Raw genomic sequence first — 14635 nt, 5'->3', positions numbered from 1 at the left:
ATTATTATGGTAAGTATTGCAAGTTATCAATATTAATTATAGAAAACAAAGATTCATTTTGCAAAGTTGCAAGGGTTGAAAAGTTGTTTTGCTATAATTAAGGGAGAGGATATTATACTTCGTTTCAAAATTCTAAAGCTTAGATCGAGAAATGTTAATAAATTTAGTCAAGGATACATAGTGCATTCTCAAAATTCAATTATGATTACGACATCCCTCTTCATAGTTCGAATTGTGGGAACAGGGCACCTAAAATATTATGGCATAAGGATGATGAAGTATCATGTCTTTATGTGAGACATTATGCATCGTGTCCAATACGCTTCGGGTATAGGATCAATTGCATATGCTATAATATTTGACCATTCTAAAATTTTCCAAATGCCTAGGGCATTAAGAGGGAAAAGGGATTAGAACTGGTTTTGACTAAAATAATTAAACAACTATCAAAGGACGATCTAAGGTTCACTGAGGATTTGTCGCTTGTGAGTAGTTGGAAGTATAGTACTGGATGGACTATATTGACATTATTATGAATAGATAAAATTCTATTAAGAATGAGTTGTTATATGGCAAATATGGAAATGTTTCCATTAATGGGAGTTGGATATTAAGAAATTTTTCTAGATTAGAAACTTTTATGCAAGAAGGATGTTCAAAGGAATGTACTTTGAATGTGAGACTTCACGTCTATGGAATTGTCCTGTAACAATTTCCGATAGAATACCTTGTAATTCCATTAGCCGGGTCTTGGTGACTTTTGTGCTATGACATTACGAAAGAATTATTGCATAAAATGTTAGAATCTGACATATTCTAAAAGTGGCAAGAATTTGATATTCTTATACTAATAACAAGGATTGGGGATTGTGAAATGAGTTTCATTGGAAAAGTTTTCAATTGATCTATTTCACAAAGTATGGACCATAGGAAACCAAAGTGTATATGCTTGGAACATGGGACAATTGTGGTTATAATTCGAGTAATAAGTTGATTTTCTGAAATAGTAAGCAATGAATAATGAGTAATCAATATGGTGTTTAAATAAAAAGTATTTTTATTTACGATCAAAAGTTTTGGGACCATATAGGATTAATACTATTATTGTGTTTCATTTTGCATGTTTTGACTTCCAGAATAACCAGGTTATTCGAACCTCCACATTCGGTCATACGTTGGAAGTAAGTATGAAGGAAGACTGTCATGAATCTGTCTGTAGATTGTCTAAAGTGTTTAGACATAGCACAAGTTTGCTGCAGAGTTCATGAGTGCTTTGATAAGACTAAAGTATTGGATTAAACCCACGCTCACTTGAATCACTTCATGGTTTTATCACGAGTGATTGGTGAGACGATAACATTGTATATTCTTAAAACCGAGACATGTGAGTTGTTATTTGCTGGTCGGTTGCACATTGATGATAAGTAAACGCACTAGTAACTTGGTGTTATAAAACTTATTGTTGTGTGTGATTCGATTAGTAGGTGCAAGCAAGCATTTGAGTCAAAGTTTATCCATTCCTTTTACCCAAGGTGGGATAAAAGCGATATATGTGGGCCCCTCGATGATTTAGTGATGACAAAGGAAAGTGCTCGGCCAGGCCAGGGCTGATTTGATTTGTTCAATTAGTCAGTCGTCATAAATAGGAAATCGGGAAACGACACATAGACTGAGAGAATGATTTCAATCCATGTCTCATGTCTATACGATATCTTGTATAATGAAGGAATATATAATCCCTTATCTAAAGGACATGCGTATCTGATAAGATCAGAGTTGACAACGGATTTTGAAAGCTACGATTGCTGATCAGGTTCTGAAGTTATGCAAAATAGTTATTAGACTTATCCAAGTGGGAGATTGTTGGATTAGTGTCTAAGTCCATAACTATTTTGGTATGTACTTGACCTGATTATGAGCATGGTCCTTTTGGGTTGCCTTCACCATAGCAATATGTAGGATGGATTAAGGAGAGAGAAAGGTTTAATTATGATTTATTAATATATTATAAGAATAATATATTAAAGGAAAAATCATATTGTTTAATTAATATTAGTCAATAATTAATTAAGAATTAATTTTGTGACTAATAGAGATTAATTAAATTAAGGGGACTGATATTGTAATTATAAGATAATTACAAAGTTGGGCTTAGGATCCATTAGATGGAAATGGACGAATTCTATATGGAGGACCATAAAGAAATCGTCCAAGGGCCTTCTGGAATGGTCCATTGGACTGCTTAGGGCTTAACTGGTCAAATTAGGGTTTCCTAGTTGCAAACCCTAATAACCTACATGTATATATAGGACCCCTATGCCCCAAAAACGTGGCTAAGAGTTCCTCTATGGTTTCCAGCTATTTTTGGTGCCTCCTCTCTCCTCCCTCTTCATCCAAGTTGCTTAGTGGTGTTTGTGACTCCATTAGAGGTGCAACACTTGAGGCACTAAGCTTTCTGAAGCCAATCAAAGCAAGGATTGATTGTTATTGCTATATAACAATCAAAGGTAATTACTAAACCCTTATTTCAGTTCTTATTTGATAGATCTAGGGTTTGTAAGTCTTGGATTCATTACATGTATAATAGAGAAACCTAGATCCAAGCATTAGGGTTTGTATGAGCACATATGAGTGTTCTTATGCATAAAACCCATCATTGTGACCATGATAGATCCTTCTATGATCACTTTATTTATACTAGCTATATATAAACTAATGTCGAATGGATGGTTGAATGTGTGGATCTTTCATAAGCCCACAACCAAACAAGGAACATGAAATGAGGTGGAAATCACACATTCCACTACCTATCGGATATTATTTATAAACAACCCTGATGTATATGATAAGTAATCACAAAGTTAATACCCCTTTTAGACAATTTGAAAATTTACCATTACATAAATTAGTTAATGCTTATTGTGAGTGTTCATTATAACCATGCTAATATGACTAATGACCTGCGCGACGTTCTTCAGATGTCGAAAATTTATGACGTTTGTCACTCTAGACTTGCGGGTCTAACTTTAGCGAACAACTGAGGTGCGGGGTTGTCAATCCCGTATAGATCTATACACAAACTCACGCTCTCCCTCCAGGAGACTCTGGTTATAATTCAGGATTTTAAGAGGTACCGTGTTTGGTACAACGAAGGAGTGGCTCACAATCCTGTATTAACTAGTTTACATAAAGTGTGTTGAAGTTATCTTTTCCTTGTTATCATTTGTATTATCCTTTTATAGCATTCACAATTGTATAAAATAATCATATTTTTATATAATTATTCCTTTGACCCAAAAGAGTAAAATAACGCGACTGTTCCCCAAACTATACATATTATAGTTTATCTTGTTTGTTTACTGAAAATACTTATATAATCATTTATATAAATACATATTAAATATCTTCTCTAGATGTTTTTAAGTGAATATGTCATACAAACTTACTTCTAACACAAGTATAAAAACATTTAGTACAATAAAGACAATTTCTAGTTTTTGACTTTTCTGTCCATGTTTTTAGAAAAATTATAGAAAAATCATCGTAAGTCGAAATTTGGATCCACAAACTCTGAGAGTTTAGAAAATAAGTCTACTTTGTTCATAATTTTTATTATAATTTTTAGTGGTTTCAAACCAGTGTGAAAATATTCATCTTCACAGACTAGTCTGAAATCATTTCTGAAATGATAGACAGTTTTGTAAAAATCGCCATAAATTGTAGAAAAATTGTATGAACACGTGCGAGTAGTCTTTAGAAAGGTATAAACCTGAACTATTTGCATATTGAACAGTTTTGAAAAATATTAAGTTTAAGACGGTCAAAACAGTCGGTGAATACACCATAACCTTTTCTGTTAAAAGCTGATGTTTAAGTTTAGATTATGTTTTGGTGTTGTAACTTGTATTTTTAGTTTGCAAAGCCTTTAAATCATCCAAATAAGATTTTTTTACTTGTACCCCCCCCCCCCCTAAAAACTTGGAAAACTCGAAAATGAAGGGGTATAAACTCATCTTGAGTGGATTCCTTAGTGGATAAAGAGATGAATATGAAGATCCTCAAGCTTAGAACACTTGAAGATGATTGAAGAACACTTGAAGATGGTATTAACCTATGGATAATAACACATATAAATGTGTGTAAATGTAACAAAACTAGTAAGAATGTGAGTAAAAACACCAGATTAACAAGGAAATGCTTACCAAAATTCTAAGAACTAACTTATGAAGCTTTATCCTTGAAGGTTTTGAGCTTGTTCTTGAGAGGTGAAATGAAGAAGATGGAGGAAAAGATGAAGCTGAGGATGATGAGGTGGGGGGGGGGGGGGGTGGACGTTATTTTTAAGGGTGGAGGGGGAAGGAGGGTGGTGGGGTGGGTAGGGGGTGGGGTGGGGTGAGATGACATGCATGGTTACATGTTGAATAAAGGCCTGGTTATTTGTTGTGTAATAGATTTGTTGGGAAAGATGAAACCATCTTGTCCCCTAATGTCAACTTTTTTTTTTAAATTTTATAAAAATCTAGGTAGTTTTATAAAAGCGTGATAATTTTTATAAAAAAATGATATTTTATAAAAAATGTGGTATAATAATGTATAATTACTTAATTTGAATCCTAAAAATTCAAATTAGCATAAGAACCTCATAATCATCAAAGTAATTACTATATCGTGTTATGAATATTATTTTTGCCAAAATAATATATACTTGAATAATCGAATTTTGCGTTGTAAATCCTAAAACCCTAATTATAGCCGATTTGACTTGTTTGACTTGTTAACTTTGTTTGACCCAGAATTGACAGTTGTCACACATTGCATAATATGATTCTTGAAGAAGAAGGAAGAGCAATATGTCGGTACAACAAAATGAAGTTTTGCCAAATTTCGAAGAAGTAGCCGATGGTACACAAGAGTATAGGGCAAATAGAAGAGAAGTACACAATCGCGACATTCATCACGCCCTTCGTGCTGATTTGACGAATCAGACGAGGATTCTGATATGTTCGTCGAGAGCGAAGATTCTGAAGACGAGAGTGACGTTCAAGAGAATGATGAAGACAATGAGGTCGATGACAATGACGATGATTCTGAGTGACGTATTTTGGTTTTTTTAAAATTAGGATATTAATTATGCTTTCTATGTTGTGGTTTGTTTGATTTTTTGTTTGTTTTTTTTTTTTAATTTTCTACTTATTTAAATATTAGGTATAATGTAATTTTTATTTTAATTAATGAAATGCTTTTTATTTTTAATTAAATTTTATGTTTATTATTAATTTAAAATTATAAATCATAAAAAAGAATTATTTTTATTTAAAAAAACAAAAAAACAAACTCCGGTCAAACCATCATGTAACAATTATAATAACAAATTAAGTGATATAGACAGATAATTTTACTAGACCATAAAGCCCAAAACCGAATTCTCTGTAAACCCAAAAGCGAACCGAAAAGCCCAGCATTTCCACTGCCCTTCTTCTCCATCGTTTCCCATCATCGACGAGACAACCAGACGAGCCTCAACCTTGGACGGCTCGACCAGAGACTCCGACGACCACTCGACACTCACACCTCGATGATCTACTGTTCTGCACAGAAGCACCAGGAAGAAGTTACAGCTATAGCTTCGTAAGCGGTAAGTAAACTAGGGTTCTTGATTTTCATTTGATTCGTACACTACACTTATTGATTTGCATTTCTGTTTATCAATCTGGGATTATATGAAAGTAATTATTGATTTCTTGTTATGTTTATGGCGCTTACACACTCTCGCGAATGTCCAGTCTCCCTTAAGCCTTTGCACTTTCCACGATATATTAATTTTGTTTACTTGCTACATAAATCGGCTAAACATGCGCATATACAGTGGTTGGAGCGATTTGATGTCAACCAAAAATTCGAAATTATCACTGGCATTTCAACAAACAGTTAGCATGCGTACTTAATAAGAAACTATATAAATATAATTGCTAAATAGCCAATCCAGAAATGATACGACTATTCTGTCATTTTTCAGAACTCAAAGACTGACCTACAATTAATTAGAATACATGTTGCATCATCCTAACAGGAATCCTCATCACCATTTATACTGTTATTGCAAAATTAAAGTTTTAACTAACTTTTATTGTTAGTATTCATAGGAGAAATGAAACTTGTTCAGGATGTTCTAAGGTCTCTTGCAGCTGGCATTTCACCTAGTTGCCATGGTTTTTCAATCACCAGGACTCTGGCCACAAGTAGTGCTTCAGGTATCATAACTATATATTCTTATTTTGTTGTCATTCATACATTCATAACTACTATGTCTATGACATTGATTCATATCTCATTTGTTTATTCTTTCACAGCTATCGACCCCTATGCAAATACAAACACTTCAGAGACATTGGATGACTTTGAAAGAAGCATTTTTGGTGATCTTCCAGGAAGCAGTTTGACTTCAAGTTCCTTTTTTCAGAAATTAGATCAGCAAAAAAAGGCTTTAGATAGATCTAGAATGAATGGTCCTTCTAGAAGATCAGGGTTTTTGGATGGTTTAGATGATAGTTTCACATCTTTGACTGATGGTATGGATGGGAAATTGAAAGAAGCTGCTACTTACTTTGAATATGACATGAATGAAATTGAAAAAGATGATTATAAATTCAGATCAGATGTCACTTTTTGGCCTGGTAACACTTATGATGTTAAGGTATTATCAACTATTATAAATATAAAACAATAACTATTTTGTTCTTTTTTTATCACTCTTTCTCAATTGTGTACGACATACGCAGGATCTTGATCTTACAAAACCAGGTATTCGTAAGCCATCAAAAAGATTAGAGTTTGAAGTAACAACACAAGAAGTTCTACAAAAAGCTGATTTCAGGGTAAGCAATTTTTGCAGCTTTAAAAATCATTCACTTTCATCTCACTTAATGATTTTTTGCATATGGTTGATGCAGAATGTGAGGTTTCTTGCTAACTTTATAACCGAGGCTGGAGTTATTATCAAGAGAAGCAAGGTATAAAAGTATAAAACTATAAATAAAAATTTTCTGTTGTTTTATTGCATTCTGAAGTTGGTATTTTAGTTTCTTTTTAAATATTTTTTGTTATGATGTAGACAAAAATCAGTGCAAAAGCACAGAGGAAGATAGCTAGAGAGATAAAAACAGCAAGGGCATTTGGATTAATGCCATTTACAACAATGGGAACAAAACACTTCATTTATGGGAGGACAATGCAGGATCTTGACAAGGATTATGAGTATGAAGTTTATGAGCAGAATTTTGTTGATTCAGATGCTTCTTAGAGCCTTTTGTTTTTGTTTGTTGTAAGTGTCTTTATCCATTTAGACCTTTTTTTTTTTTATTACTGAATGATTCCAAAGTACATTTTTGTTTTGAGGAGATTACATCTCTCAACATCATGCTGATCTATATTGTAGGATTGGCTTTTGCTTATTGCTTATGTAGCACCACCTCATCTCCCAAATGAAATAAACATATAAACGTTGAAGTTTTTTATGTTGATGTAATCTTTTTGATAGGCCTTCTAAACAATGATTTTTCAGTTGTTAAAACTATTCTTTTTTCTCATTCATGATCATGTCATAAATGTGTCTTATGGCATGTTTGTTGGTTTCCATTTGAAACTTTAAACTTTTTAGAAGAGGTTTACTATTCAATTAACGATTCAGGTGCTTGATAGAAAAAATGGCTTTACATAAATCAAAAAACTGAGTTGAAAGAAACTTGCTTTAAACCACATACACAAGAAGTAATACATATATATATAAACCTGAAATCACAATTTACAACTGTACAAAGATAAGATTTACATCAAAAGTTGGGTAGAATTTATAATGTTAGCTTTCTGAGCTATCATTTTATCAATCTGTCTGTTTGCCTGTTGAGGGAGCATACAAGGAGGTGCGTCTGAAGGCATAGTCGCTGATCTTGCTAAAAAACCTGTTTGCTTTTGATCCGCAAAACAATACAAAGAGTCCACACACTCTTCGTGTGAAGTCGAAGGCCTAACTGGTTTAAAATCCAACAGCTTTGCGTATTCCACTATCAAATGAAACATGTAATCATAAATCCTATCAATATTCAATCTCTCCATAAAATCTTGCACCGATTTCCCTATCTCATCCGCCTGTCAATCACCCCAAAACAAAATTAAATGTAAATCTATGAAAGAAGATAGAGAAATAGTGGCAATAAATATATAATATAATATAATGGGAAACTTTACCTTGATTGGATTTTCATTTCCCCATTCAACCGCTGTTTTAATTGATGGACATATGTTTTCTGGAGAGATGGGTAAGTAGTTTCTTTTTGGAAAAAGGCCTCGGCTGAAGAAATCATCATACTTTGGGTTGATTATAAGAGGAACACAACCACATGCCAAAATGTATTTCAAGCTTACAGACCAAGCATAACCCTCAGCATATATTTTATACCGATGATTGCATTGGTTCGATAGTTTCGACTGCTTAAACCCATCCATTACTTCTCGGGTCCAATTCTACAACACAACACCAAAAAATGAGTAAAAGAAATCAAAAAAAGAAAAATCAGAAATCATTTAGGTACCTGACGCATGATTTCTGCTCCCCATTGTTCAGTGTCGTTACACTGCAACAATGCTTCTCTGATCGGAGAAACAACATCTGGGTTTCCTCTCCAATATGCATACGGATACTTGTTCTTCCAGCTTTGTTTCTGCGAACCTTCTTTAATGCTTTGAAACTCTTCTTCCCATGGTCCTATGTTGATTTCTGGCCTGGTTGAATTCACATATTATCAAGTCTATACAGATCGATTTGTCAAGAGCGATGAAAAGATTCAAGAGTTTTACCAGCCCCAAAAAGACCAGTCGGGAAACGGGATGTCGTAGTGATTAGGGGTGGTGCAATAACGGAAAATAGGAAGAGGGGTATTCGATGAGTTTCTTTCGATTAAGGGTTTGTCCATGCAATCGAACATCATGTCCACATCTGGGACTCTACCTGGGAATCTTTTAAGGAGCTGCAAAAATCCCCATATGGTAAACATGGCGCGACTCTGGACACAATCGTAATAATAATCCACGTACAATCTTCCATTGATGATGACGACGCGGAAAGAAGCGAACTTTTTGACTTCCATTAACAGGGCGTGTGAAATACGGGTTTCCGACCATGGCTCCAGATCGTGATGTATCCATCTGAAAAAACGAGGGCATTTTTCGATTTTGCGAGTGAATGGGGTTTGGTTAGTGTGAGACTTAATTCCACAGGAAAAGAAAGAGCACTGTATGATTCTGGAAGCTCGAGCGATCTTTGTTTCGTTGTTGAATTGTTTGGCAGGGAATTCATGCCAAGGCGTTGGTTCTAAGTTGTAACCGATAATGGTTTTGGTCTGCGTTGCCAAGTTGTCCACCTGTTGGATGAAATGCCACAATCAACAACGACAACTTTAAAAAAAAATGGCAGAAATGTAAAGAAAGATTAGGAAAATACCTCAAAGAGGAAGACGCCGGTGAGAACGAGAAGGAACAGAAGAACACGGAAAAGCGGGAGGGACGTAGGGCTTCGGTTCGGTTTCCTTGCAACCGTGCCCATGATTTGAAATTCCTCAGCATTGCGTTGTGTGAACGATGTAAAACTCGAAAATTACGTATCTCCTTCCTTCCTTCCCTCCCTCTCTCTCTAACAGTTGTCTCTCTCTCATATCGCACTGAGTTTGTGAACACCACAAATTGCCATTCCCGCCTCCTACTCCTCCGAGCGTCTCCCAGCAATTGAATCCCATGTCGCCTTTCCTCAATTATCACAAACACATAATCAACCATGGGACACCAAACACTTTTCAAACGCAATCCCAAACACATGTTACTAATTGCAACTTATAAAATTATAAATGCAATAATATTTTTCACATTATGAAAAAAATATAAACTGTCAATATAAAAGCATCGTCAATAATATGAAACTGGATTATTAAAAAACATTTCCAATGAATTTCTTTATATTTTCTCACGTAGATACAAGACCATGGAGAACGATTGGAGTTTTCTAACTTTTAACAAAAAAATTTGTTTAGGAAAGTTTTTAGTTTAAATAAAAATTCCCAATAATAATAATAATAAAACACTTTATGTATCGTTTAACAAAAAAACTATTAAGTTTTAAATAAAATTTCAAAATTATCCTTAAAAATATATTTGTATATTTATCCTTTTTAAGCAATTATTTTTTATGTAATTTTTACACATTTAAAAAACTTTCATTATTTTTGTCAAATATTTATATAACAAATAAAAGTTATAACTTCCAACTATCAACTATCCACCACCATCTAATTTTGCCAAATACGTGCTATGTAATATTCCAAAATATTTTTCTTTTATTTTATGATGTATAGATTCAAACTTGGGGTTGTTGGTCACATCATAATTGAAAATTTAAGAGCCAAACTTTTAATTTTCCATATACAATGTGTTTGGAGGCATTTTAATAAAAGCCTCATAATTTATCAAAAACTTTTAAAAAATCACATATATAACTATTTCTGAATTAAAAATAAATTAAAAATATATAAAAAAAAATTTTAAAAAAAAAAAAAAAAAAAAAAAAACTATTTGTATCCCTTTATGGCTTTATGCCCTTGCATTTGAATGACCAAGTTGGTTGTATATCACCAACTTTATGTTGTCTTAGGTTAAGGTGTATGGTCATTATATGTCTACTAGAAAAAAATGTCGTCACATCAAAACCAAATCATTTTCACAATATCTCTACTATCACACCACAAACCATTGGAAATGGTTAATAGTCAATCTCAAATATACTTAGACTAATATCATAAAAGTCCTATATTTTTGCCACTAAATTGGAGAAAGCCATGATTTTAATTTTTCATTGGCTGCTGACACAATATTTTTGTGGAATTATCACTTGAGTGCTAATACCTGGTGATTAGTAGGTAACCTGTTCTAACTGATCACCACTAACATATTCTCTAGCCATCACCTTTCACGAACCATCACTGATAAAGGGTTTCATGCATTCGACAAGGGTTTGACACTAAGAAGGGTTTCACAATCCCCAATTTCGCATTTCGAAGCTCCGAAATCGTTGGTGAAGTAAGGTGGAGCAGAAAGGTATGTGTATGGAAACAAGAAATTAATGATTCTAAGGGTGGTTATCTTCGTCTATGGAGTATGGAGTTCCAAGTTTTAACTAACAAGTTTCTTTTTTTTTTTTTTTTGATGAAACAGATGGCTTCTACTTCTGGAACTAAGAAGCCAAAATGGCCTAAGCTCCCTGAGAAGACATACCTTCCAGACTCTGACTCCGATGATGAAGCATTTGGCTTTAGCTTCTTGGATTTTTCTGAAGAAACTTTCAAATCCCCCTCAAAACTATGTGATGATCCTTTTCTTAACTTATTGTGTTGCGAAAACAAATTAAGGATGAGTATTGATGGAATGGTAGATGATGGAGACATTCCTGGTGGCCAACAAAATGAGCATGCACACTTAAATGAGGACGATGAAGATGTTTGTAACGTCCGCAGATCCGGGCTAGTCAATTTTGAGGCAATAAGTGTCGAAAACGACTTTTCGACAAAAGATTATTTAGAACAAAAAATCTTAACCAAGTTTTAGAATATGTCTCAAGGTTTCCATACATATAAAGAACGCCGAAATCCGAGTTATAACGAAGAAGTTATCGCCCGTCGAAGTTTTACGGCAAAACCGGCACGACACCGGGAAGCGTAAATAGTGAATTTACGATAGAGCGGTATTTAGCCTTAGCGACCTAAACGAAAGTTGTAGAATATGTTAAACCGAGAAAATCCATAAAAAGAACGCCCAAATCTGACTTCGTATGAAGAAGTTGTGATTTTTCTAAGATTCGGCTTAACAGTGCACGACCCGAAACTCGAATTTTAGTTCGAGCGGTTTTTGGCTTACGCGACCTAAATGAGAGTTGAAGATCTCATTAATAGGAACCCAACGGTAAAAAGATGGACGAAAACGGAGTTCGTATGAAGGAGTTACGAATTCTTCGCGGTCATTTAACAGTCTAAACGCCTCCTACTGTTAAATTTGAGATCGGTCGAGAATTAGCCGACGGAGTCTAAATGAGAGTTGTAGATCTTGTTTTTACCTACGTGTGGAAAAAAAGAACGTCAAAAACGGAGCTCGTATGCGAAAGTTACGGGGTTTAGAAGTTGGAAGGGTGCTGCTGCAAAAGGGGTGACGTGGCTGAATATGGGCCAAGGCTTTCTCCCCAAGGAAAGCCATCAGATGATGACTCGTGGCACCGACTCGGCGAGTCAGTGAACCGACTCGGCGTGTCCGTCAGGAATTCACCCTATAAATAGAAGTGTCGGGTCTTGCCATTTCATCACACCTTCAAACCCTTCTTTCTCTCTCTAGTTTCTCTCTCTAAAGCCCCTAACCCCCCTAAAAGTCTAGGTAAACCCCCTAGCACCCGAAGGAAGCCCCGAGGCTCCCGAAGCCCCAAGAAAAGAGCCTTTCGGCTCGGGAACGCTGCTCCAGCGAAGCCCGGTTTTCAAGAAAACTCGCTGTAAGTGAGCTGTACCTATTCTATCTTTAGTATAGCTTATGTTACAATATAGTAATGTTATTAGGACCTTATAAGGAGTGTTTGGGCCTGAAATCCTCGATCCATCAAGCGCTGAACCACTTCTTTTCCTTCTCGGAGGATTCTCCCCGACTTCGGTCCTGCTTACCCCTTGTTGCTCAATAATCAAAAGAAATCCTTGCTACCATTCCATAATCAATCTGCTGAGGAACCCAAGCTTACCATAGCTAGGGATCTAACCAATCCATTTCTAACACTATACAACTCCAATCTAGCGAGGCATACCAAGTCCCTCCGAAGCATGCTACAGTTATTGCATCCTATGTAACCTTCTCCAATAGGGCACATCCCTTCACTACCATTCGAATATCCAAGGTATGCAGATGGCATATAACTCGATCACAATCAACCGCTCAAAAATAAAATACTCATACCGATAATGATGCAGAACCATAACAATATAATCATGCGCAAATAAAAGAACTGAAAACAGAAATCGCACACCTGCAACGTCCGGTGCTGATCGCGCCTCTAAGGTAGTCATCTGAAGAGCTTTGCCTCCTACCACAGACGCCTCTGCACGGCCCTGAAGGCCGTCTGTGATCCTCACAGTTGCAGGGGCAGGTGCCATCACCCGCCCTGCTGAAAACAAACTGGGGCATTGGGCCTTCTTGTGACCCCGCTGATGGCAATGAAAACATAACAAGTCAGATCCCTGCGTGGTGGTAACAGTACAATCCCTGCTGAAATGACCAGTCCGACCGCACTTGAAACAGCCAGACTCACCACCGCTACCACTCCTGCACGCGCCCCCGTGCGCCCTGCTACACTTCCCGCACCGACTGCGGTCCTGATAATCCCTCGATCTCGAATCCGATCCCTTGGGCCTTTTATCCGAACCTGCAGCTACCTGAACCTCATCCGGCTTCCTCTTCCGGATCTGCTCCAAATCAATTTCCCTCTCTCTAGCCCGAGAAATCATATCTTCCAGCGTCTTACAACTGGATCTGCTCACGAACTCCCTGATGTCATCCCTCAACATCTCATGGTATCGGGCCTTCTTCATCTCCTCATCTGCGACATACTGCGGTACAAGAAGAGCCCTCTCCCTGAGCTTGGCGGTGAGCTCCGCCATAGTCTCAGTGGTCTGCGTCAAATCCTGAAACTCCCGTGCCAACTGCTGCACCTCAATAATCGGCGAAAACTCCGCCCTGAACCTGGCCGAGAAATCGCTCCAAGTCATCGCGTCCAACGCGGCATCATCACCCAAAGCATGACCAATCTCCTCCCACCAATCCCTCGCTCTGTCCTTCAGAAGACAGGAAGCGAGTCTGACCTTGTCCCCCTCAGGGCACCGGCTCGTACGGAATGCGTTGGCAACATCAGCCAACCATCTGCTGCTAGCGATGGGGTCCCTAGCCCCATGATAATCTGGTGCCCCGCAAGCCCTGAATTCCCGAAATGTCAAGGTACGCGCTCCCATCAAAGCCATCATCTCAGTACAGAAGGCTCCCAGCCTCTCATCCAAAATCTCCAATATACCCTCCTTGACCGTACCAAAGATCACAGGAGTCTGATTCAAAATACTACGTGTAACCTCGGTGGATATCAACTCCCTCATTCGCTCCTCGAGCTGCTCGGCCCCTGAACCCGAGCCTGATCCCTCTCCAGCGTCTGATCCGCCCGCTGGTCTCTCTCGCAACGTCACCATGCTAAAAGTATACCACAACCACTATCAGAATACTCATCACTGATGCGAGACCAAACACACCCTACCAGGTTCCTGGTCTTGTCTCGGCCCTTCCCGAATCGAGTACGGATCCTCTGCTTTCAGTAGTACGGGCCCATACTACCTTCCACATCTATCCGTACTTTCCCCAGGAATTGCTTTGACTCCACCAGGTCCCTTATCCACTACTGCTGCTCCCAGCACTATCTCATCCTAGGCTTACCCTAGGAAAAACCTCTGACTTAACTCAAACCAGTCCTCAGCTGCTGAAGCTTTCCTTGTGATGCAAATTAGCCATCACCTGGATACCATCA

At 37.0% G+C, this 14635-nt stretch overlaps 2 protein-coding genes across 4 annotated transcripts; one reads left to right on the top strand and one right to left on the bottom strand.

Annotated features, from left to right (window-relative positions):
• The first annotated feature begins 5412 nt into the window (after positions 1-5412).
• LOC111917990 (uncharacterized) lies at positions 5413-7514 on the top strand. Of its 3 annotated transcripts, XM_023913634.3 has the most exons (7): positions 5413-5635; positions 6135-6251; positions 6351-6694; positions 6780-6875; positions 6951-7010; positions 7112-7321; positions 7436-7514. In XM_023913634.3, exons 2-6 carry the CDS (start codon positions 6149-6151, stop codon positions 7298-7300), a joined length of 792 nt encoding a protein of 263 aa, XP_023769402.1. In that variant the 5' UTR covers positions 5413-5635; positions 6135-6148; the 3' UTR covers positions 7301-7321; positions 7436-7514. The 3 variants fall into 3 exon arrangements, with proteins under 3 accessions (XP_023769402.1, XP_023769403.1, XP_023769401.1); XM_023913635.3 differs by having other exon boundaries at positions 5414-5635; positions 6144-6251; positions 7112-7514; XM_023913633.3 differs by having other exon boundaries at positions 5414-5635; positions 7112-7514.
• Positions 7515-7761: 247 nt separating this feature from the next.
• Positions 7762-9829, bottom strand: LOC111917991 (uncharacterized). The gene is made up of 5 exons (XM_023913636.3): positions 9497-9829; positions 8854-9416; positions 8589-8778; positions 8245-8520; positions 7762-8145 (listed from the first exon to the last, which is right to left on the bottom strand). Exons 1-5 carry the CDS (start codon positions 9596-9598, stop codon positions 7825-7827), a joined length of 1452 nt encoding a protein of 483 aa, XP_023769404.1. The 5' UTR covers positions 9599-9829; the 3' UTR covers positions 7762-7824.
• Positions 9830-14635: the final 4806 nt, after the last annotated feature.

This window comes from Lactuca sativa, chromosome 9, assembly GCF_002870075.4.
Source record: "Lactuca sativa cultivar Salinas chromosome 9, Lsat_Salinas_v11, whole genome shotgun sequence".
In the NCBI taxonomy this organism is placed as follows: Eukaryota; Viridiplantae; Streptophyta; class Magnoliopsida; order Asterales; family Asteraceae; genus Lactuca; species Lactuca sativa.
The sequence above is the reverse complement of the archived record's forward strand: the minus strand, read 5'-3'. Positions and strand labels throughout refer to the sequence as shown.

Bases quoted from the DNA above. Each gene is read 5' to 3' on its own strand.
- LOC111917990 (XM_023913634.3), top strand. From the start codon at position 6,149: ATGAAACTTGTTCAGGATGTTCTAAGGTCTCTTGCAGCTGGCATTTCA. The intron at 6,252-6,350 runs GTATCATAACTA...ATTCTTTCACAG, and splicing joins GGCCACAAGTAGTGCTTCAG to CTATCGACCCCTATGCAAAT. The intron at 7,011-7,111 runs GTATAAAAGTAT...GTTATGATGTAG, and splicing joins TTATTATCAAGAGAAGCAAG to ACAAAAATCAGTGCAAAAGC.
- LOC111917991 (XM_023913636.3), bottom strand. From the start codon at position 9,598: ATGGGCACGGTTGCAAGGAAACCGAACCGAAGCCCTACGTCCCTCCCG. The intron at 8,779-8,853 runs GTAAAACTCTTG...GAATTCAACCAG, and splicing joins GACTGGTCTTTTTGGGGCTG to GCCAGAAATCAACATAGGAC. The intron at 8,146-8,244 runs GTAAAGTTTCCC...GGTGATTGACAG, and splicing joins GAAATGAAAATCCAATCAAG to GCGGATGAGATAGGGAAATC.